Here is a 25,617-nt window from a genome sequence, read left to right on the forward strand (position 1 = left end):
TAACCTATCAGACAGGATGGACTTTATCAAGTCATGCGGTTCTTGATTTTGACCTGAGAAATATTTTCAACAACCTAACAACAAATTCTTAAATTTGAGAAACTTAAAATGAGGCTGTTATGTGAGGCAAGGGAGGAGATAGCAGGGGCTCCGACACAAATTTTCAAATCCTCTCTGGCCACAGGAGAGGTACCTGAGGACTGGAGGACAGCGAATGTGGTGCCATTATTCAAGAAGGGTAGCAGGGATAAACCAGGTAATTACAGGCCGGTGAGTCTAACATCAGTGGTTGGGAAAATATTGGAAAAAAATTCTGAGGGACAGGATTAATCTCCACTTGGAGAGGCAGGGATTAATCAAGGATAGTCAGCATGGCTTTGTCAGGGGGAAATCGTGTCTAACTAACTTGATTGAATTTTTCGAGGCGGTGACTAGATGTGTAGATGAGGGTAAAGCAGCTGATGTAGTCTACTTGGACATCAGTAAGGCTTTTGATAAGGTCCCGCATGGGAGATTGGTTAAGAAGGTAAGAGCCCATGGGATCCAGGGCAATTTGGCAAATTGCATCCAAAATTGGCTTAGTGGCAGGAGGCAGAGGGTGATGGCCGAGGGTTGTTTTTGCGAGTGGAAGCCTGTGACCAGTGGTGTACCGCAGGGATCGGTGCTGGGACCCTTGCTGTTTGTAGTGTACATTAATGATTTAGACATGAATATAGGAGGTATGCTAAGTAAGTTTGCAGATGACACGAAAATTGGTGGTGTCGTAAATAGTGAGGAGGAAAGCCTTAGATTACAGGACGATATAGATGGGCTGCTAAGATGGGCAGAGCAGTGGCAAATGGAATTTAATCCTGAGAAGTGTGAGGTGATGTATTTTGGGAGAATTAACAAGGCATGGGAATATACAATAGATGGTAGGACCATAGGAAGTACAGAAGGTCAGAGGGATCTTGGGGTATTTGTCCATAGATCACTAAAGGCAGCAGCACAGGTAGATAAGGTGGTTAGGAAGGCAAACGGGATACTTGCCTTTATCAGCCGGAGCACAAAATATAAGAGCAGGGAGGTTATGATGGAGCTGTATAAAACGCTGGTTAGGCCACAGCTCAAGTACTGTGTACAGTTCTGGTCACCACACTATAGGAAGGATGTGATTGCAATGGAGAGGGTGCAGAGGAGATTCACCAGGATGTTGCCTGGGCTGGAGCATTTCAGCTATGAAGAGGGACTGGATAGGCTGGGGTTGTTTTCCTTGGAGTGGAGAAGGGACATGATTGAGGTATACAAAATTATGAGGGGCATTGATACGATAGATAGGAAGAAACTTTTTCCCTTCGTGGAGAGGTTAATAACTAGGGGGCATAGATTTAAGGTAAGGTAAGGGGCAGGAGGTTTAGAGGGGAGTGGAGGAAAATTTTTTTTCACCCAGAGGATGGTTGAAATCTGGAACACCCTGCCTGAAGGGGCGGTAGAGGCAGGAACACTCACGACATTTAAGAAGTATTTAGATGAGCACTTGAGATGCCATAGCATACAAGGTTAGGGGCCAAGTGTGGGGAAATGGGATTAGTTTGGACGGATGCTTGATGGACGGTGCAGGCACGTTGGGCTGAAGGGCCTGTTTCTGTGCTGTAAAACTCTGTGACTATAATTTTAAGTTTAGGAAATTCTTCATACAGAGAACACATGGTCTAGATTATCAGATAGGTTATTGAAGGCAAAAAGCCAGGAATCATTTAATTGGATGATGTAATGGACATATTGGAGGTAGACTTTTAGGAACCTAGTGGATGGATGAAAGTTAGAATGGCCTTCTCCATCTATACAGGTTTTGTGATTTTGATTGCTCTCAACATGTCTTTTGGGAGAATAAATGGAAGACTGGTCTTTTAAAATCTATTGCTTCAGAATTCCCAGTGAAACAGAGGGTGCTCCCTTCGCCTGCCCAAGTGTGCCTCAACACGTGGGGATGAGTCATCTGCAGAAATGATGCAGGTCACTAGCACCCATCCCAATGTGTCAGTAGATTGCTATAGCACCAAAGTCACCTCCATTCAGATGTGCCCAGGACGCTCCCAAAAGTTGAAATTTAAAAATGTTTACAAGTTCTTCATTCCAGGAGAACAGGACGGGAAGGTAACATTACCTTTGCTTGGTAAAGGTTTGGGGTCTTTCAGAAAACTTTGACAGGATTCATACCAACTCACAGTAGGCCCCCACCAGAAAGTGGTTAGAGCTGAAAAAACTGGGGAGAATCCCACTTCACTCTGGCCACAGGCAGACCCGTAGTCCCAACTGGAATTTTAGACCACAACTGTTTTCTATATAAAAGCAGTCAATGAGAGAAGATATTTTATGTGCCTTTCTCAGTCACTTAATATCAAAAATAAATTAGGAAGCATTTCTTTACACAGAGCAGCAAGAATGTGGACTGCACTGTCAGTGGTTGAAGTAGACAGCATTGACATTTTTGTGGATGTTTGATTCATATGAGAGAAAAGGGATATGGGGGGAGGGTGGAAAGACATATTAGAGCTGGAGCAAAAACACCAGTTTAGACTAATTTTGCTGAATGGCTTCTTTCTGTGCTACACAAGCTGATCAACATCATCAGCTAGTGGTCAATTCAACGGGCTTTGTTTTGAGAAAAAAAAAGAATTTTTAAAAAAGTGACAAATTTTAAGTGTGGCATCTGAATATGACCAATACAAAATGGAATACGCAGTCTGAATATGGCAAGATACAAGTTGTGCAATTGACGGCAGAGTCCTTCAATTACTCGGTAAGATTACTCAAAGTTGCTATACAGTTTTCATGTGTTTGAAAGCTTCATTAATTTGATACTAATTATTCTGCAATGGAGATACAATGTTATATTACAATCAAAATTGTTCAACAACTTCGCCTTTCTCTCCAAAATCCAACACTACATTATGAAGATTAATACCTGTAGATTCTGTTTCATCTTTGATCCCTTTTGCTCTCTGTTCCAGAACAGCTTTGTGCTGCTCCATTTCTTCAAGGTATTTCATATATTTCTGTTGATCTGTTTGCAAACTTGCTTTGGTTTTCTCCAGTGCCTGAACCCTGTCCTGAAATAAAAAATCCAGACAATGAGGAAATACCCCTATTATGCACCAGCTCCAGGTTTCTTCATTCAGAGCTGAATTTTCACCTACACATTTAAATGCATGGCAATATTCATAATAATTAAATGGATTTTTTCAAATGAATGAATGAAAGCATTGTTTAGCACCTCCTGAACAAGCACCAGATTGGGAAATGTGCATGACTATGAACTTCTGTGGCCTGGAGAAATCATCGGCATAAGGACCAAGAGACATGAAAAGTCACAGTATTGTGCCTTGTGCTACTAGAATACAGTGCATTGAGGTTGCCTTTGGAAACAGAGTATCCTGCACCTTATAGGCACCACTGCAGATTGCACAACTAATCCATAACATTACTGATTCTAATGATATTGGACCTGCAGGCTCCAACAAAACAACAGATGACCAACGGCCTAAAGTAATATGATGCTTGTAATGTGACACCACTGGGGTTCAACCTCACCAATAACTGAGCATGATCACTGCCCCAAATCCCCCTTCTGAGCAGCATAGAGAGAGTCACAACCTCTCCCCAATCCATGAAAATTTTAGGTCTCATCTCTCCCACTTACGCAGCAAGATTGATCTCCCAGCTGTCGTGATTCCTAGAGAGCCTTGTCAAAACTTTAGATGAAATTTACAGACTGCAACACAACCAAGTGACTGAGGTAGGGGAGCAGGAGGCACGTGATTAGGGCAGGGTGGTGGCCGGGAGCAAGAGGAAAGGACCGAGGGGGAGAGAGCAACATGACTTGTATTTATATGGCACTTTCAACACAACAAAACAACCCACAGGAACACTTTTGAGCAAAATTTGACACTGAGCCTTAGAGATTGCAGGGAGGGTGACCAAAAGCTTGGTCAAGAGGTAGGTTTTAAGGAGAGTCTTAAAAGAGGAAGAGAGGCAGAGATGTAGGTGGGAAGGCACAGCTACCAATGGTGGAGCGATTAAAATCAGGGGTGTTCAATAGGTCAGAATTGGAGTAGCAGAGATATTGGAGGATGATAGGGTTGGAAGAGATTACAGAAATAGGGAGGGGTGAGATGCTGGATCGATTTGAAAACAAGGACCACAATTTTAAAATCAAAGTGCTGGAGCAATGTAAGTCAGCGAGCACAAGGGCGATAGTTAAATTATGAACGTACGAATTAGGAGCAGGAGTAGGCCACTCGACACCTCGAGCCTGCTCCATTATTAGATAAGTTCATGGCTGAACTGATTACTCCACATTTCCACCTACCCCCGATAACCTTCCACCCCTTGCTCATCAAAAATCTATCTACCTCTGCCTTAAAAATATTCAAAGACTCTGCTTCTACTGCCTTTTGAAGAAGAGAATTCCAAAGACTCACGACCCTCAGAGAAAAAATTTCTCATCTCTGTCTTGTGAATTGGACTTGGTTAAGACCCAAGCAGCAGAGTTTTGGATAACCTCAGCTTTATGGAGGATAGAATGTCAGAGGCTGGCCAAGAGTCCTTTGGAACAGTCATCTAGAGATAAAATCATGAATGTGGATTTCAGCAGGTGAACAGAATCAGGTGATGCGACAGAGGTGGCAATAGACGGTCTTAGCGATGGTGCAGAAACACGGTTGGAAACTCATCTCGGGGTCAAATATAACACCGAGGTTGTGAACAGTTTGGTTCTGCCTCAGCCAATTGGCCAGGGAGAAAGATGGAGTCAATGGGAACGGAGTTTGTGGCCAGGACCAAAGACAATGACTCTGGTCTTCCCAATATTTAGATGGAGGAAATTTCTGCTCATCCAGTACTGGATGTCAGAAAAGCAATCTATCATTTAGGAGGCAGTGGAGGGGTTGAGAGATGTGGTGTTGAGGTACAGCTGGTGTCAGCAGTGTATATGTTTAGTTTAGAGATACAGCACTGAAACAGGCCCTTCGGCCCACCGAGTCTGTGCCGACCATCAACCACCCATTTATACTAATCCTACACTAATCCCATATTCCTACCACCTGTCCCTATATTTTCCCTACCACCTACCTATACTAGGGGCAATTTCTAATGGCCAATTTACCTATCAACCTGCAAGTCTTTGGCATGTAGGAGGAAACCGGAGCACCCGGAGGAAACCCACGCAGACACAGGGAGAACTTGCAAACTCCACACAGGCAGTACCCGGAATCGAACCCGGGTCGCTGGAGCTGTGAGGCTGCGGTGCTAACCACTGCGCCACTGTGCAGGAAACTGATGCTGTGTTTTCAAATGATGCCACTGAGGGGGCAACATGTAGATAAGAAATAAGAGGGGATGAAGGATAGATTCTTTAGGGACACCAGAGCTAATGGTGCAGGAGCGGGAAGAGAAGCCATTTCCTCAGGGTAGTGTTCTAGGCCCAACCACCTTCAGCTGCTTCATCAATGATCTTCCTTCCATCATTAGGTCAGAAGTGGGAATGTTCGCTGATGATTGCACAACGTTTAACACCATTCGTGACTCCTCAGATACTGAAGCAGTCCGTGTAGAAATGCAGCAAGACCTGGACAATATCCAGGCATGGGCTGATAAGTGGCAAGTAATATTCGCGCCACACAAGTGCCAGGCAATGACCATCCCCAACAAGAGAGAATCTAACCATCTTCCCTTGACATTCAATGGCATTACCATCACTGAATACCCCATTATCAACATCCTGGGGGTTACCATTGACCAGAAACTAAACTGGAGTAGCCATATAAATACCGTGGCTACAAGAGCAGGTCAGAGGCTAGGATTTCTGCAGCGAGTAACTCACCTCCTGACTCCCCAAAGCCTGTCCACCATCTACAAGGCACAAGTCAGGAGTGTGATGGAATACTCTCCACTTGCCTGGATGGGTGCAGCTCCAACAACATTCAAGAAGCTTGACACCATGCAGGACAAAGCAGCCCGCTTGACTGTCACCCCATCCACAAACATTCACTCCCTCCACCATGACGCACAGTGGCAGCAGTGTGTACTATCTACAAGATGCACTGCAGTAACACACCAAGGCTCCTTACACAGCACTTTCCAAACCCGCGACCGCTACCACCTAGAAGGACTAGAGCATCAAGATGCATGGGAACACCACCACCTGCAAGTTCCCCTCTAAGCCACACACCATTCTGACTTGGAACTATATTGCTGTTCCTTCACTGTGGCTGGGTCAAAATCCTGGAACTCCCTTCCTTACAGCACTATGGGTGTACCTACCCCGCATGGACTGCAGCAGTTCAAGAAGGCAGCTCAGCACCACCTTCTCAAGGGCGATTAGGGATGGGCAATCAATGCTGGCCAGCCAGCAACGCCCACATCCCTTGAACGAATATATAAAAAAAGTGACTCTCTGGATAGGACTGGATAGATAAGAATGGATCCAGGGGTGTGCTGTCCTACCGAGCTGGACTATGGTGGAGAGGCAGTGGAGGAAGATGATGTGGTGAATCATGTCAAAGGCTGCAGATAGGTGGAGGATGATGAGGAACAGTTTACCTTTGTCACAGTCACATAGGATGTTATTTGTGACTTTACTCAGAGGCATCTTAGTACGGTGGCGGGGCGGAAAACTAAATAGAGGGATTCAAGCATGGAGTTCCAGGAAAGATGGACAGAGATTTGAGAAGTGACAGCATGTTCAAGGACTTGAGAGGAGACAGAGGTGCAGAAGGAGCAGTAGTTTGCTTGCAGGTTGATAGCGTTGATGTCAGATTTGAAGCAGAGGAGTTCAGTACCTGAGGATGAGTAAGTGAGTGAATTTTAAGGGTTAATCTCTCTAAAGTCTAGTTTTTGTTTTGCTTACATTTAGCAATTAACTGAAATTACTGTTTAAGTTAAGAGACAAGTTAGATTTCTTAGTTTTAAACATGGGTATACAAGCTCTCAGAGTAGCTGCAGCTGGTTAATAAGGTAGCCAGCTTAAACTGGTTTCTGAGCTCTAGCAGAGCTGACCTATTGTTTTCAGCAAGTATAAATTCAGGGGACGTTCAACACTGCTTGTCTGCACTGAGTGCTGCAGGAGGGCACACAGAATGTGACAAAGGGTGTTTGGTAAGGAGGGGAACTAAAAATTAATTGAGAAAATAAATTTAATTAAATTAATAAAGATGGCAGGACAGGTGATGTGTCATGACTGCAGTACATGGGAGCTCCTGGATGCCAAGGCAATCCATGACACCATGTCTGTAGTAAGTGTCTGCGGCTTGTGGAGCTTCGGCCCAGAGTCATTGAGCTGGAGGCTGAGTAGCAGAAATTGTGATGCATCAGGGAGGGGGAAAGTTCCCTGGACACTTTGTTCCAGAAGGCAGTTACACCCCCTTAGGATAGGGTTATCTATTTTGATCAGTGGTCAGGGGCAGGAGGGTGTGACTGAGAGTCAGGCAGGTAAAGGGAATCAAGAAGGTGGGAGTGGAGCAGCCTCAGCCCTTGCAATTGAGCAACAAGTTCACGGTTCTTGCAGCTTGTATGGGCAAGAGCAAGGGCTGCAGTATGGATGAGCAGACTGACCATGGCTCCAAGGTACCGGAAGCTGTTCAAGTGGGGGGAGCAAAAAGGAAAGTAGTGGTAATAGGGAACAGTGCAATTAGGGCGATTTACACTGCTCTCTGCAGCAAAGAACGAGAGTCCAGAAAGCTGGGTTGCCTGCCCGGTGCCAGGGTTCAGGACATCTACTCAGGGCTGGAGAGGAACTTACAGTGAAAGGGGGAGGATCCAGTCGTCGTGGTCCATGTGGGTACCAATGACATAGGCAGGACAAGGAAAGAGGATCTGCATAGTCAGTATGAGGAGTTGGGCACCAAATTAAGAAGCAGTACCTTAAATCTCTGGTTAATTACCTGAGCCACATGCAAATTGGAATAGGGCAAATAAGATTAGAGAAATGAATGCGTGGCTCAAAGACTGGTGTGGTAGAAGTGGGTTCCGGTTCGTGGGGCACTGGCACCAGTACTGGGATAAGTGGGGGCTGTACCATTGGGACAGTCTACACCTGAACCATGCTGGGACCAGTGTTCTGGCGAATCGCATAACTGGGGAAGTAGAGAGGGTTTTAAACTAGTGGGGGCAAGGGATCAAATTTGGGAAGATGTGGTAAAACGAAGAATAGAGACAAGGCAAGAGAGAGAAAGGTAATAATATGGGAAAAGATAAACAGACCGTGACAGGAAGGGACAGTGATTACAAATCTCGGAGTAAATCAGCCGACAAGGCCAGAGGTTACAAAAATAATAAAAGGACAAAACTAAAGGCTCTGTATCTGAATGCATATTGCATTCGAAACAAAACAGATGAACTGATAGTGCAAATAGAAATAAATATGTACGATCTTTGTTTTTTTTATTTGGAGATACAGCACTGAAACAGGTCCTTCGGCCCGAGTCTGTGCCGACCAACAACCACCCATTAATACTAATCCTACGTTAATCCCATATTCCCTACCATATTCCCACCATTCTCCTACCACCTACCTACACTAGGGACAATTTACAATGACCAATTTACTTATCAACCTGCAAGTCTTTGGCTGTGGGAGGAAACCGAAGCACCCGGCGGAAACCCAAGCAGTCACAGGGAGAACTTGCAAACTCCTCACAGGCAGTACCCAGAACTGAACCTGGGTCGCTGGAGCTGTGAGGCTGCGGTGCTAACCACTGTGCCGCCCCAATCTGATAGCCATTACAGAAACATGGCTGCAGGATGGCATAGATTGCGACCTGAATATTGAAAGGTACATGACATTTAGGAAGGACAAGAAACTAGGAAAAAGTGGAGGGGAAGCTCTGTTAATTAATGAAAACTACGACCACCAGGGAAGTGGTACTGAGCAAATTGGTGTAGCTGCAGGCTAAGTCCCTAGGGTCTTAAAAGTGGCAGCCAGCGAGATAGCTAATGCTTTGGTTTTGATTTTCCAAAATTCCCTAGATTCAGAGAAGGTTCCATTAGATTGGAAAATAGTGAATGTAACTCCTTTATTTAAAAAGGGAGAGAGACAGAAAGCAGGAAATTACAGGCCAGTTAGCTTAACATCTGACATAGGGAAAGTGTTAGAAGCTATTATTAAAGAAGCTATTATTAAAGATGCTATAGTAGTGCCTTCTCAGCACTGCCACAACTCAGAGCCCTAATCCTACCAAAGTCACATCTCAGCACAACACTCGGATCCCACAACCCCTTCTCCCACTCCCCAGGATCTGCTCCCAATTCCAAAACCCTTGTCCTCCCTCAGACCCCACCGAGCTTACCCAGTGATTCCAGACCCCAGGAATTATCCAACACTACCAAACTACAAATCATTACACTATCTAGGACTGCTACATCCAGTATCTGTCACGTACCTTCCACCATAATCTTCCTTTATGTTCAGCTTTAAATAAAAGTGAAAGATTCTGTTTCATAAAACTTTGAATTGAAGATTATTAAAATGCAGAAAAATGGAAGGGCAAACCAGCTGCTCCAGTTTCATACTCCTCTATATTGAAACAAATGCATGATTTGCTATACATTGATACAAATATCATGGTGGAGTTTCATAACAGATTAGGAGAGCAAGAAACAGACATAGACTTCAAGTGTAAATTTTGTATTTAACCATGGAAATATACAACAAATGAGAAAACAAATACCCTAAACATGACTAACCGGTTCATTCTGTTTCTCTTTCTCCAGCTTTTCCAGCTCCTCTGCCAGTCTCCTATTTTCTGCAGCGACATCTTCAAACTGAGCTTCATCCACCCCAAAATGGTGCTCTACAATACACAACATTGACATTTTTCAGTAAATACTGTCAAATACAGCCAAGGGACCCTCAATCATTACTGCTTAAAGTCCTATTTCAAAGGTACTATTACAAGAAAGTTTTGATTTTCTTCAATTTTCAATAAGTAAATGGTCAAGAATACAAGCCAGACCATATTTCAGCATACTATTTCTGGACTCAATAGAAGAATTACATTCTTAGGAAATTTTCAATGAGTCGATTCAATAACTAGCTGAGCCACACAAATCTGGAAGGTCCCAGAATAGACTGCTGGTGGGCGGCTCATCAGAGGCCGAAAGCAAAGGTCAGGGTCCTGATGGCCACTGGAAATGCATTAACATTGACTGAGTACAGGATTGGAGCTGACTCTACAGTCAGTCTGCAGCCCTCACTGTCAAACTAAAAAAGACTGCAAATTCCATTGTTCCAGTCAGTGTGCTCTAGGGGCTGTGGGAGAAATTCTGTTTCCAAATCACCAAGTTACACTCACTCAGCAAAGTCAAGTTCTCCAAGTTCAAGTCTTCACAGTCGTCAATGCCAGAAAGGTAACGTGAATAACACTTACTCGTATAGCTAAGAAACAGCTATGAAAAGAGCAAACAAGTGTTACAAATACAGCGCAGCTCCTTTGGAAAATAATCTTTCCAAAGTAGTCTAAGTAAAAGAATAACAAAACATCAACAATTCTTCATCAACCACTCCCCATAACAAAGTATTTTAACTTATATTTCTATAGCACCTTTAACATAATAGACTGCATTCCCATCACCTCTTGAAAATGGAAGCATACCAATCAGAATGTAATAAAATGTTCCATGGCACTTCACAGGAGCATTATAAAACAAAATGACATTGTACCACATACAGATTTTAAAAATTAACAGAAGTTTCACATTTTTTTTTGTTGGATCTTACTGAGATTTTTCTGGTATTTTAGTGAGCACTCACGGCAGCAGCACTGTGCCACTGCTCAAAAAATAACTCCAGGGACAGCTGCAGAAAACATACTGCCATCTGTCATGAGTGCTTAGGCTGCTTCCAAACAGATCTTGGGCAGCAATGCCAGCTTCTCCTTGGCCAAATTTGAAAGAACAAAGTGCACTTTTTACAATCTTGGGATGTCCCAAGCCAATGAGGTATTTTTGCCACATGCACACTCTCGACTCTCTCTTCAGTAGCACCAACTTGTTCTATCTCAAAGCTGTCCTGCTCTGCAGTTTCATTTCATCCTTCGTCTCATCGGATGCCATAACAAAAACTTTTGTCTCTTCTTTTCAGGTGTTAAGGATCGCAAGCTCCAATAACTCATGGGTACCATCACCCCTCAAGATCTTTCTTCCCTTCACTTCCCTCTGACCCTATCCCATCTTCTAACTTTACCTCTTGCCATGTATTCACAATACCCTCTGACCTTCCCCTCTTTGACCTTGAACAATCTGTCCTTCGCAAAGGACTCAGCTTGATCCCCTTACTCGCAATCCCACTGCCTCAATGAATTTAGAGATTGTCACAACATTGTCTTCACCTCCCCACCCACTTCTTTAACCAGGAGTCCTCCACCCACACAACTGACCCGTTTACCTGGATCCCTCCCTCTGACCCGCTCAATCTTTTTATTGAGAACTGCCAGTGGGACATTGGCTGTCTCAATTTCTCTGCTCCCCTCACTCACTCTAGCCTGTCGCCCTTTAAAATTGCTGCACTCCGTTCTGTCAAGTCCAACCCCAACATCAAATCTGCTTACAAGGATCTGCTGAAACGTTAACTCTGCTTCTCTCTCCACAGATGATGCCTGACCTCCTGAGTATTTCCAGCATGTTTTGCTTTTATTTCAGAGTTCCAGCATCTGCAGTATTTTGCTTTTATTTTCTGCTTACAAGGCTGTTGTTGTTGTCTGCTGAACTACCCTCTATCTAACAGAGGCTGAATACCAACTCTTCAACACTTCCTCCTACCATCACCCCCCTCACCCCCAAGATCATAACCCCACCACTTCCAGGCCCATCACTGACTTCAGCTCCTCTGGAGATCTTCTTTCCATGACCTCCAACTTCACAGTCCCCCAACCCCAAACAGCCTACTTCTACCTCCTTCCATAGATCCACAAACAGGACCGCCCTGGCAGATCTATTGCTTCAGGCTGTTCCTGCCCCACTGAACTGATTTCTTCCTATCTTGACTATTTTGTCTCCACTTCTGCAGTCTCTCCCCAGCTACATCCGTGACTCTCCATTGCCTGTCATTTTAACAGTTTCCAATTTCCAGGCCCTAACCGCCTCTTCATCACGGACATCCAAACTCTCGACACCTCCATCAGGACAGTCTGAGGGTTGCCCACGTTTTCCTTGAACGGAGGTCCAACCAGGTCCTCCCTTCTCCATAACACTTGACTCCCTTGTCTATCAAGCATCTATAACTCAGCCTGGAATATATTCATGACCCAGCCTCCACTGCTCTCCAAGGAAGCAAATTCCACAGACTAACTACCCTCAGAAAAAAATTTCTCCTCTTCAATCGGCGAGTACTTATTTTGAAACTGTGTCCCCTAGTTCTCTTTTTATCCTTCCAGCATGCACCTGTCAAGTCCCTCTGCCATCTTACATGTTTCAATAAGATCACCTCTTATTCTTCTAAACTTCAATGGGTATAGGACCAATGAGCCCAACCTTTCCTCAAAACATAACCCCTTCATCCCAGGAATCAGTCTAGTGAACCTTCTTTGAACTGCCTCTAATGCAAATTTAGCCTTTAAGTGAAGAGACCAAAACTGTACAGTGCTCCAGAGGTGGTCTCACCAAGGCCTTGCACAACAGTAGCAAAATTTCCCTTTTATTCCTCTTGCAATAAACATTCCATCTGTCTCCTAATTACTTGCTGTACCTGCATATGAACTTTTTGTGATCATGTACCAGACACCCAGATCCCTCTGTACCGCAGAGTTCTGCAGTCTCTCTCTATTTAAATAATATTCTACATCTCCATTTTTGCCCACTCACTTAACCTATCTATATCCCTTTGTAGCCTCCTTATGTGCTCTTGACATCTTACCTTCCTACCTATCTGTGTCATCTGCAAATTTAGCTGCCATACATTTGGTCCCTTCATTCAAGTCATTGATGTAGCTTGTAAATAGTTGAGGTCCCAGCACCGATCCCTGTGGCACTCCACTAGTCACATCCGGACAACCTGAAAATGACCCATTTATGCCTACTCTCTGCTTCCTGTTAACTATCCAATCCTCTACCCATGCTAATATTTTACTCCCTACACCATGAACTCTTATTTTCTTTAATAACCTCGGATATATTTTTATTTAGAGATACAGCACTGAAACAGGCCCTTCCACCCACCGAGTCTGTGCCAACCAAGAACCACCCACTTATACTAACCCTACAGTAATCCCATATTTCCTACACTAGGGACAATTTACAATGGCCAATTTACCTATCACATGCAAGTCTTTGGCGGTGGGAGGAAACCGGAGCACCCGGCGAAAACCCACGCGGTCACAGGGAGAACTTGCAAACTCCGCACAGGCAGTACCCAGAATTGAACCCAGGTCCCTGGAGCGGTGAGGCTGCGGTGCTAACCACTGCGCCCCCTTATCAAATGCCTTTTGGAAATTCAAGTGCACCACATCTACAGGTTCCCCTTTATCCACGTTGCTTCCTTAAAGAACTCAAATTAATCAAACACAATTTCCCTTTCACAAAACCATGTTGACTCTGCCTGATTGCATTATGATTTTCTAAATGTCCTGCTATGACCTCCTTAATAATGGATTCTCTTTATGCAAGTTCCACTGATCGAGACTGTTAGGAGACACACATAAAGGAAAAATATATTTTCCCCTTTAAACAGTTATACAGCATTTTCTCTTCAGTCAGAAGATCATGGGTGCACATCCCACTTTCAGCTTTAAGCACAATCTAGTTGATACTTCAGTGCAATACTGAGGTATTGCCAGAGGTGCCCTTTCAGATAGGTGGTTAATTTCAGGCCCGATTTGCCTATTGAGGTGGATATAAAATAATCCCAAAGTATCATTTGACAATCAAGGAGGTCGGTAGGTGTACTGATCAACTTTCTTGCCTAAACCAAACTGCTCATCTCATTTAATAAAAGCAAAATACTGCAGATGCTGGAAATTTGAAATAAAAACAAAAAGTGCTGAAAATATTCAGCAGGTCTGGCAGCATCTGTGGAGAGAGAAACAAAGCCAGCGTTTCAGGTCTGTGACCTTCCAAAGGTTAGAAAAGAATTAGGTTTTAAGCAAGTGAAGGGGAGGGGGTGGGGGGAGAGAACAAAAGGGAAGGTGTTTGATAGGGCAGGAGAGATTAAATAACAAAGCTTTCCTGGGACAAAGGCAAAGGGTGTCTTAATGCTTGTGGTGAAAGACAAAGCATTAGTCCAGATAGTGTGTTAATAGCAGAATAATGAGCAGCTCTGACTACATGAAAAGCAGGCACATGGTTAAAAAATATTTTTTTTTTTAAAAAAAGGCCAGTCTCAATTTCTCTGCTCCCCTCACTCACTCAAACCTGTCTTCCCTCTGAACTTGCTGCACTCCATTCTCTCAGGTCTAACCCTGACATTGTGATCAAACCTACAGACATGGGTGGTGTTGTTGTTGTCTGGTATACCGACCACTACCTTGCAGAGGCTGAGCGCCAGCTCTCAGACCCTTCTTCCTACCTGCCCCAGACCATGACCCCAGCACTGAACATCAAGCTACTGTTCACAGGACTGTCACTGACCTCATGTCCTCCGGAGATCCTCCCTCTACAGCTTACAACCTCATAGTCCCGCAGCCCCGGACAGCCCACTTCAACCTCCTTCTTAAAATCCACAAATAGGACTGCCCTGGCGGTCCCATCGTTTCAGCCTGTTCCTGCCTCACTGCACTTATTTCTTCCTATCTTGACTCTATCATTTCTCCGCTGGTCCAGTCTCTTTCCACCCACATCAGTGACCCTTCTCACGCCCTATGCCATTTTGACAATTTCCAGTTTCCTGGCCCTAACCACCTCCTCTTCACTATGGACATCCAATCCCTCTACACCTCCACCCCCCACCAGGACGGTTTGAGGGCTCTCCGCTTCTTCCTTGAACAGAGGCCCAACCAGTCCCCATCCACCACCACCCTCCTCTGCCTGGCTGAACTTGTTCTCACATTGAACAACTTCTCCTTCAATTCCACTCACTTCCTTCAACTAAAAGATGTTGCTCTGGATACCCGCATGGGCCCTAGCTATGCCTGTCTTTTTGGGGGATATGTCGAACATTGCTGTTCCAGTCCTCCTCAGGCCACCCCCCCCCTCACCACACCCCCCCCCCCCCCCCCCACCAAACTCTTTTTCCGGTACATTGATGACTGTTTCGGTGCTGTTTCCTGCTCCCGCCCCGAACTGTAAAGCTTTATCAACTTTGCTTCCAATTTCCACTCTTCTCTCACTCTCACATGGTCCATCTCAGACACTTCCCTTCCCTTCGTCGACTTCTCTGTCTCCATCTCTGGGGATAGACTGTCTACTAATATTCATTATAAGCCCTTTGACTCCCACAGCTGCCTCGACTACACTTCTTCACACCCTGCTGCCTGTAAGGACTCCATTCCATTCTCCTAGTTTCTCTGTCTCCGACACATCTGCTCTGACGATGCAATCTTCCACAACAACACTTCTGATGTGTCTTCCTTTTTCCTCAACCAAGGATTCTCCACCAATGTGGTTGACAGGGCCTTCAACCGTGTCCGGCCCATTTCCCGCACTTCTGCCCTCACCCTTTCCTCTCCCTCCCGAAACCACAACAGGGTTCCCCCCGTCCTCACTTTCCACCCCCACCAGCCTCCACATCCAGAGTATCATCCTCTGCCATTTCTGCCACCTCCAGCATGATGCCACCACCAAACGCGTCTTCCCCTCCCCATCAGCATTCCGAAGGAATCATTCCCTCCGTGACACCCTGGTCCACTCCTCCATTACCCCCAACACCTCGTCCCCTGCCCACGGCACCTTCCCATGCAATCACAGGTGTAATACCTGCCCTTTTACCTCCTCTCTCCTCACTATCCAAGGCCCCAAACACTCCATTCAGATGAAGCAGCGATTTACTTCTACTTCTTTCAATTTAGCATACTGTATTCACTGCTCTCAATGTGGTCGCCTCTACACTGGGGAGACCAAAAACAGATTGGGTGACCGCTTTGCAGAACACCTCCGTTCAGTCCGAAAGCATGACTCCGAGCTTCCGGTTGCTTGCCATTTCAACACTCCTCCTGGCTCTCATGCCAACATTTCTGTCTTTGGCCTGCTCGAGTGTTCCAGTGAACATTAACGCAAGCTCGAGAAGCAGTACCTGATTAGGCACGCTACAGCCTTGCGGACTGAACATTGAGTTCAATAACTTCAGAGAATAACTGGCCTTTTTTAAAATTTTATTTTTTAACCATGTTCTGCTTTACATGTAGTCAGAGCTGCTCATTATTCTGCTATTAACACTCTATCTGGACTAATGCTTTGTCTTTCATCACAAGCATTAAGACACACTTTGCCTTTGTTCCCAGACAGTTTTGTTATTTAATCTCTCCTGCCCTATCAAACCCTTTCCCCTTTGGTCTCTGCGCCACCCCCCTCCCCTTCACTTGCTTAAAACCTAATTCTTTTCTAAGCTTTGCCAGTTCTGATGAAAGGTCACAGACCTGAAATGTTAACTTTGCTTCTCTCTCCACTGATGCTGTCAGACCTGCTGAGTATTTCCAGCACTTTTTGTTTATATTTGCTCATCTCATTTATACTGTTTTGAAGGATTTGTGGCTGTTGCATTTGCCCACATTACAGTGGATGCATTTCAAAAGTAATTCATCAGATCGGAAGGATTTTGGGATGACTTAAGGGTACAGGCCACATCAATTTCTCTTTTTCTAAGGAGTAAGGACAATATTCTGAGGAAATTAATTTTACTGGGTCACCATACAGCAACCACCACCCCCACCCCAGAATCAAAACAGTTACACAACAGGTAAAATGCTCAAGGGAAAAAATCAGGGTCAGAATTTGCTGTAGGGCATTCAACAGCATCTGTTATTAATTAGACTGGCCCCTGCATTCTTCAGCTCAAAACATTTTCACCCCCTAAGTTGCATAAAATGCAAGCTGATAACAGCCGTGAGGGCAACAGGGACATGAATAGGAAATGTCTTCAACCAATTAGATTAAGGACTGAGAAATAAATCCAGGAAGGACTGAGAAAGAGGGCAAATTCAATGTCAAATTAGATAAAACAAGTTGGTCAGGTGAGGTGAGAGTAACAGCCCTTGACATCAAGGCAGTGTGGCATCAAGGAGCCCTAGCCAAATTGAAGTCAATGGGAATCAGGGGGAAAACTCTCCACCGGATGGATATGCCTAACACAAAAGGACGATGCCTGTGATGGTTGGAGGCCAATCGTCTCAGCCCCAGGAGTTCCTTGGGGTAGTGTCTGAAGCCCAACTGTCCTCAATGACCTTCCCTCCAACATCAAGTCAGAAGTGGGGAAATGCGCTGATTACAAAATGTTCAATAACATTTGCAACTTCTCAGATACTGAAGTAGTTCGTGCGCACATGCAAAACCTGGACAACATTCAGGCTTGGGCAGATAAGTAGCAAGTAACGTTCGCCACACCAGTGCTGGACAATGACCAACTCCAACAAGAGCGAGAGAGCGTGAGGGGCTAACTAGCTCTCCTTGATGTTCAACAGCATTACCATCATTGAATTCTCCACCATCAACATCCTGATGGTCATTATTGACCAGAATTTTAACTGAACAAGACTGTGGATACAAAGGCAGGTCACTGGAAATTCTGCAGCAAATAATTCACCTCCTGATTCCCAAAACCTATCCACCATCTATAAAACACAAGTCATAAGTGTGAAGGAATAGTCTCCACTTGCTTGATGAGTACAGTTCCAACACTTAAGAAACTGGACATCATCCAGGAGCCCACTTGCTTGGCACCCTAACCACCACTCCCTCCATCACCAGTGCAGTGGCAGCAGTGAACACCATCGACAAGATGCACTACCGCTACTCGCCAAGCCTCCTTCAACAGCACCGAAATCCATGACCTCTACCACCTGGAAAAACAAGGGCAGCAGGCATATGGGAACACCAACATCTGAAAATTCCCCAAGTCACACAACAACCTGACTTGAAGCTTTATTGCTGTTAGTTCACTGTCACCAGGTCAAACTCCTGGAACTAACTCCCTCATAGCACTGTGGGTGTACCTACACAATATGGACTTTCGTTTTGTTCATTCCTGGGATGTGGACATTGCTGGCTACGCCAACATTTATTGCCCATCCCTAATCGCCCTCGAGAAGGTGGTAGTGAGCTGCCCTCTTGAACCGCTGCAGTTCATGTGGGGTAGGTACACCTACAGTGCTGTTAGGAAGGGAGTTCCAGGATTTTGACCCAGTGACAGTGAAGGAACGGCGATATAGTTCCAAGTCAGGATGGTGTGTGGCTTGGAGGGGAACGTGCAGGTGGTGGTATTCCCATGCATCTGCTGCCCTTGTCGTTCTAGGTGGTAGAGGTCGCGGGTTTGGAAGGTGCTGTCGAAGGAGCCTTGGTGCGTTGTTGCAGTGCATCTTGCAGATGGCACACACTGCTGCCACTGTGCATCGTTGGTGGAGAGAGTGAATGTTTGTGGATGGGGTGCCAATAAAGTGGGCTGCTTTGTCCTGAATGGTGTCGAGCTTCTTGAGTGTTGTTAGAGCTGCACCATCCAGGCAAGTGTAGAGTATTCCATCACAGTCCTCACTTGTGCCTTGTAGATGATGGACAGACTTTGGGGAATCAGTTGAGTTACTCACCACAGGATTCCTAGCCTCTGTCCTGCTCTTGTAGCCACGGTATTTATATGGCTACTCCCGTTCAGTTTCTGGTCAATAGTAACCCCAGGATGTTGATAGTGCAACAGTTTAAAAAGGTAGCCCAGCACTATCTTCAAGGGCAACAAATGCTGGCCTTGCCAGCAACACACTCATCCCATGAATGACTAATAAAAAGGATTTACATAGCGTCTTTAACCTAATAAAAAGGTCCCAAGGCGCTGTATTGAGGCATTACAAAATAAAATATGACAGCTGCACAAGGCAAAATTAGGGCCGGAGATCCAAGGTGCGTCAAAGAGGTAGGTTTTAAGGAGTATCTTAGATCATAGAAATTTACAGCACGAAGGAGGCCATTTGGCCCATCATGTCTGCGCAGGCCGACAAGCAGCCATCCAGCCTAATCCCACTTTCCAGCTCTTGGTGCATAGCTTTGTAGGTTACGGCGTTTCAAGTGCATATACAAGTACTTTTTAAATGTTCTGAGGGTTTCTGCCTCTACCACCTTCTGGGTGAAAACATTTCCCCTCAAATCTCCTGTAAACCACCTAACTCTTACCCTAAATCTATGCCCCCGATTATACACCCCTCAACCTAGGGGAATAGGGCCCTCCTATCCATTCTGTCTACACCTCTCAGTTTTATGCACTTCAGTTAAATCTCTCCTCAGCTTCTTCTGCTCCAAAAGAACACAACCTTAGTCTATACAATCTTTGCTCATAACTAAAAGGAGGAGAGGGTTAGAGAAGCAGAGAGGATTATGGAGGAAATTCCAGAGTTTAGGACCCAGACAGCTGAAGGCACAGCCACAAATGGTGAAGTGATTAAAATCAGGGATGCACAAAATGAGCAGAATTAGAGCGCAGATATTTTGGAGGGTTGTGGAACTGCAAGAGATTACAGAGATAGGGAGGGGTAAGGCCATGCAGGGATTTGAAAACTAGAATGAGAATTTTAAAATCAAGGTGTTGTTAACTGGGAGCCAATGTAGATCAGCAAGCACTGGGGTGACGAGTCAGGACGTGGGGTAGCAGAGCTATGATGACCTCAGGTTTACGGCAGGTAGAATGTGGGAGGCTGGCCAGGAGTGCAGTAGAATAGTCAAGTCCGGAGTTAACCAAGGCATGGATGAGGGTTTCAGCAGTGGATGAGCTGAGGTAGGGGCATTGTTACCGAGGTGCAAATAGGTGGTCTTGGTGATGGCGCAGATATTTGGGTGAAAGCTCATCTCGGGGTCAAATTTAACATCAAAGTTGCAAACAGTTTGGCCCAGCCGCAGATAGTTACCAGGGAGAGGGATGGGGTCAGTAGCTAGGGGATGGAGTTTGGACAGGGACCAAAAATAATGGCTTCAGTCTTCCTAATATTTAATTGGAGGAAATTCCTGCTACTGGATGTTAGATCAGTAGTCTGACAATTAAAGACAGACGAGCTGTCGAGAGGGGTAGTGGTGAGGTAGAGCTGGGTGTAGTCAACATACATGTAAAAACTAATGCTGTGTTTTTTGCATTATGTCGCTAAGGGCCAGCATGTTGATCAGAAATAGGAGGGGCCCAAGGATAGATCCATGGGGGGGACATCAGAGGTAATGGCGTGTGAGTGGGAACAGAAGCCATTGATGGCTACGATTAGATAGATAAGAATGGAAACTGGCGGGTACAGTCTCACCCAGCTGGGCGATAGTGAGGTGTTGGAAGAGAATGTTGTGATCAACTGTATCAAAGGCTGCAGACAGGGTGAGAAGGATGAGGAGGAATAGTTTGCCTTTGTCTGTCACGTACAGAAAGAGCTATAAAGCTGCAAATGAAAAATTGCACAGAAAAAAGGCAGAAAGGAAAATTAAGACTTGAAAAAGGTCATTTTTAAAAATCTACCCCCACCACTCAAAACCTGAAGGAATGAGTCTCTGCAGTTGTAATAGCTAATTTTTGATGCCAGAGCTATTGGCATGGATCACATTGTTAAAAATGGTCTTAACAATTGTAATCAGCAGACTTAACTTTGAGGCGAATTTAATGTGCAAATACAGTAAAGTTTGTAAAAAAAAAACAGTGGGGCCAAGGATCAGATGCCATTTTTGCAAAGCTATCGATGGAGCAGCGCAATTCAGACAGCAATTTGTGGATATTCATATTTAACCAAGTATTTGCCATTCACTGTTATTTTAACAGCAAGTTCTAGCACAATAACTCCGTTTAAAAAGTTAAGAAGTCAACTTTTCAAAAAAGCTGCTAAAAATTTGAAGTATTGGCTCAACATTTCAATAGGTAAAACAAAAACTAATAAATCTCATTTATAATTAAAGGATAACTAGCAATTATGTACCCTATTATTATGAACACCATCGGCAGTCATATTTTCTTCTTCATCCCAGTCCTTATTGGCACCAAAGAGGATTTTATCCGGATCAACGGAATTCATCAGCTGTGGACAAAGTGAGTAGGAACAATTATGCGAGTCACATGTATGCAAGTAGCAGAGTCCTATGGGGAGGCAGTGGCATAGTGGTATTGTCGCTGGACTAGTAACCCAGAGACCCAGGGTATTTCTCTAGGGACTTGGGTTCAAATCGTACCACGGCAGAAGGTGGAATTTGAAATCAATGAATAAATCTGGAATTAAAAGCTAGTCTAATGATGGCCATGAAACAATTGTCGATTGTTGTAAAAACCTATCTGGTTCACTAATGTCCTTTATCAATTCCTTTAGGGAAGAAAATCTGCTGTCCTTACCTGGTCTGGCCTACATGTGACTCCAGACCAACAGAAATGTGGTTGACTCTTAAATGTCCTCTGAAATGGCCTAGCAAGCCATGACAAAGTCGATAAGGAATGAAATCGGACAGACCACTCGGCACCGACCAAGGCACTGGAAATGACAATGGCAAACCCAGCCCTGTTGACCCTGCAAAAACCTTCTGACTAACATCTGGGGACTTGTTCCAAAGTTTGGAGAGCTGTCCCACAGACGAGTCAAGCAGCAGCCTGACATAGTCATACTCATGGAATCATACCTTACAATCTCCTAGACACTGCCATCACCATCCCTGGGTATGTCCTGTCCCACCAGCAGGACACACCCACCTGGCAGCACAGTGGTATACAGTTAGGAGAGTGTTGCCCTGGGAGTCCTCAACATTGACTCTGGACCCCATGAAGTCTCATGTCATCAGGTCAAACATGGGCAAGGAAACTTCCTGCTGATTACCACCAACTGCCCGCTCCACCACACCCACGCCCCCCCACCCCCATCTGATGAATCAGTACTCCACCACGTTGAACAACACTTGGAAGAAGCACTGAGGGTGGCAAGGGTGCAGAATATACTCTGGGTGGGGGACTTCAATGGCTATCACCAAGAGTGGCTTGGTAGCATCATTACTGACCGAGTTGGCAGAGTCCTAAAGGACATAGCTGCTAGACTGGGTCTGCGGCAGATGGTGAGGGAACCAACCAGAGGGAAAAACATACTTGACATTGTCCTCACCAATCTGCCTGCTGCAGATGCATTTGTCCATGACAGCATTGGTAGGCGTGACCACCGCGCAGTCCTTGTGGAGAAAATGTCCCATCTTCACATTGCAGATACCCTCCATCCTGTTGTGTGGCACTACCACCATGCTAAATGGGATAGATTTCGAACAGATCTAGCAACTCAAAACTGGGCATCCATGATGCGCTGTGGGCCATCTGCAGCAGCAGAATTGTATTCAAACACAAAATGTAACCCCATGGCTCAGTATATCTCCCACTCTACCATTGCCATCAAGCCAGGGGATCAATCCTGGTTTAATGAAGAGTGCATGAGGGCATGCCAGGAGCAGCACCAGGCATATCTCAAAATGAGTTTGTTTATTATTCATTCATGGGATGTGGGCGTCGCTGGCCAGGCCAGGCCAGCATTTATTGCCCATCCCTAATCGTCCTGGAGAAGGTGGTGGTGAGTGGACCTCTTGAACCGCTGCAGTCCATGTGGGGTAGGTACACCCACAGTGCTGTTAGGAAGGGAGCTCCAGGATTTTGACCCAGCGACAGTGAAGGAACGGCGATATAGTTCCAAGTCAGGATGGTGTGTGACTTGGAGGGGAACTTGCAGGTGGTGGTGTTCTCATGCATTTGCTGCCCTTGCCCTTCTAGTTGGTACAGGTCGCAGATTTGGAAGGTGCTGTCGAAGGAGCCTTGGTGCGTTGCTGCAGTGCATCTTGTAGATGGTACACACTGTGCATCGGTGGTGCAGGGAGCGCGTGTTCGTATATGGGGTGCCAATTAAGCGGGCTGCTTTGTCCTCGATGGTGTCGAGCTTCATGAGTGTTGTTGGAGCTGCCTCCAGGAAAGTGGAGAGTATTCCATCACACTCCTGACTTGTGCCTTGGAGATGGTGGACAGGCTTTGGGGAGTCAGGAGGTGAGTTATTCGCTGCAGGATTCCTAGCCTATGACCTGCTCTTGTAGCCACGGTATTTATATAGCTACTCCAGTTCAGTTTCTGGTCAATGGTAGCCCCTAGGATGTTGATGGTGGGGGATTCAGCGATGGTAATGCCGTTGAATGTCATGGGGAGATGGCTGGATTCTTTCTTGTTGGAGATGTTCATTGCCTGGCACTTGTGTAGCACGAACATTACTTGCCACTTATCATCCCAAGCCTGGATATTGTCCAAGTCTCGCTGCATTTGCGGACTGCTTCAGTATTTGAGGAGTCACGAATGGTGCTGAACATTGTGCAATCATCAGCGAACGTCCCCACTTCTGACCTTATGATTGAAGGAAGGTCATTGATGAAACAGCTGAAGATGGTTGGGCCTAGGACACTACCCTGAGGAACTCCTGCAGTGATGTCCTAGAGCTCAGATGATTGACCTCCAACAACCGCAACTATCTTCCTTTGCGCTAGGTATGACACCAGCCAGCGGAGGGTTTTCCCCGATTCCCATTGACCTCAGTTTTGCTGGGGCTCCTTGATGTCATACTGGGTCAAATGCTGCCTTGATGTCAAGGGCAGTCACTCTCACCTCACCTCTCGAGTTCAGCCCTTTTGTCCATGCTAGAAACAAGGCTGTAATGAGGTCAGGAATTGAGTGGCCCTGGCGGAACCCAAACTGAGCGTCAGTGAGAAGGTTATTACTAAGCAAGTGCCGCTTGATGGCAATGTTGATGACACCTTCCATCACTTTGCTGATGATTGAGAGTAGGCTTTTGGGGTGGTAATTGGCCGGGTTAGATTTGTCCTGCTTTTTGTGTACAGGACATACCTGGGCAATTTTCTACATTGCAGGGTAGATACCAGTGTTGTAGCTGTACTGGAACAGCTTGGCTAGGGGCGCAGCAAGTTCTGGAGCACAGGTCTTCAGTACTATTGCCGGAATATTGTCAGGGCCCATAGCCTTTGCAGTATCCATTGCCTTCAGTCGTTTCTTGATATCACGCAGAGTAAATCGAATTGGCTGCAGTCTGGCATCTGTGATGCTGGGGACTTCAGGAGGAGGCCGAGATGGATCATCAACTCGGCACCTCTGGCTGAAGATTGTTGCAAATGCTTCAGCCTTATCTTTCGCACTGATGTGCTGGGCTCCCCCATCATTGAAGATAGGGATATTTGTGGAGCCACCTCCTCCAGTTAGTTGTTTAATTGCCCACCACCATTCACGGCTGGATGTGGCAGGAAAGCAGAGCTTAGATCTGATCCGTTGGTTATGGGATCGCTTAGCTCTGCTTATCGCATGCTGCTTATGCAGTTTGGCACGCAGATAGTCCTGTGTTGTAGCTTCACCAGGTTGACACCTCATTTTGAGATATTAGAATTAGAACATTACAGTGCAGTACAGGCCCTTCGGCCCTCGATGATGCGCCAATCATCTGACCTACACTATTCCATTTTCATCCATATGTCTATCCAATGACCACTTAAATGCCCTTAAAGTTGGCGAGTCTACTACTGTTGCAGGCAGGGCGTTCCACGCCCCTACTACTCTCTGCGTAAAGAAACTACCTCTGACATCTGTCCTATATCTTTCACCCCTCAACTTAAAGCTATGTCCCCTCGTGTTTGCCATCATCATCCGAGGAAAAAGACTCTCACTATCCACCCTATCTAACCCTCTGATTATCTTGTATGTCTCTATTAAGTCACCTCTCCTCCTCCTTCTCTCTAACAAAAACAACCTCAAGTCCCTCAGCCTTTCCTCGTAAGACCTTCCTTCCATACCAGGCAACATCCTAGTAAATCTCCTCTGCACCCTTTCCAAAGCTTCCACATCCTTCCTATAATGCGGTGACCAGAACTGCACGCAATACTCAAGGTGCGGCCTCACCAGAGTTTTGTACAGCTGCATCATGACCTCGTGGCTCCGAAACTCGATCCCCCTACTAATAAAAGCTAACACACCATATGCCTTCTTAACAGCCCTATTAACCTGGGTAGCAACTTTCAGGGATTTATGTACCTGGACACCAAGATCTCTCTGCTCATCTACACTACCAAGAATCTTCCCATTAGCCCAGTACTCTGCATTCCTGTTACTCCTTCCAAAGTGAATCACCTCACACTTCTCCACATTAAACTCCATTTGCCATCTCTCAGCCCAGCTCTGCAGCCTATCTATGTCTCTCTGTACCCTACAACACCCTTCGACACTATCCACAACTCCACCGACCTTCGTGTCATCCGCAAATTTACTAACCCACTCTTCTACACCCTCATTCAGGTCATTTATAAAAATGACAAACAGCAGTGGCCCCAAAACAGAACCTTGCGGTACACCACTAGTAACTAAACTCCAGGATGAACATTTGCCATCAACCACCACCCTCTGTCTTCTTTCAGCGAGCCAATTTCTGATCCAAAGCTCTAAATCACCTTCAACCCCATACTTCCGTATTTTCTGCAATAGCCTACCGTGGG

At 45.5% G+C, this 25,617-nt stretch overlaps 1 protein-coding gene across 3 annotated transcripts in view; it reads right to left on the bottom strand.

Moving 5' to 3' along the window:
• ndc80 (NDC80 kinetochore complex component) overlaps positions 1–25,617 on the bottom strand; it is a 148,580-nt gene that overhangs the window by 34,294 nt on the left and 88,669 nt on the right. For all 3 annotated transcript variants that reach the window (XM_068016703.1, XM_068016704.1, XM_068016705.1), the window contains exons 7-10: positions 21,045–21,143; positions 10,332–10,425; positions 9,724–9,830; positions 2,948–3,092 (exon numbers count right to left, since the gene is read on the bottom strand). In XM_068016703.1, the coding sequence (XP_067872804.1) occupies positions 2,948–3,092; positions 9,724–9,830; positions 10,332–10,425; positions 21,045–21,143 (445 nt within the window). The remainder of the gene's footprint in view (positions 1–2,947; positions 3,093–9,723; positions 9,831–10,331; positions 10,426–21,044; positions 21,144–25,617) is intronic.

Source organism: Heterodontus francisci, chromosome 36 (genome assembly GCF_036365525.1).
Source record: "Heterodontus francisci isolate sHetFra1 chromosome 36, sHetFra1.hap1, whole genome shotgun sequence".
In the NCBI taxonomy this organism is placed as follows: domain Eukaryota; kingdom Metazoa; phylum Chordata; class Chondrichthyes; order Heterodontiformes; family Heterodontidae; genus Heterodontus; species Heterodontus francisci.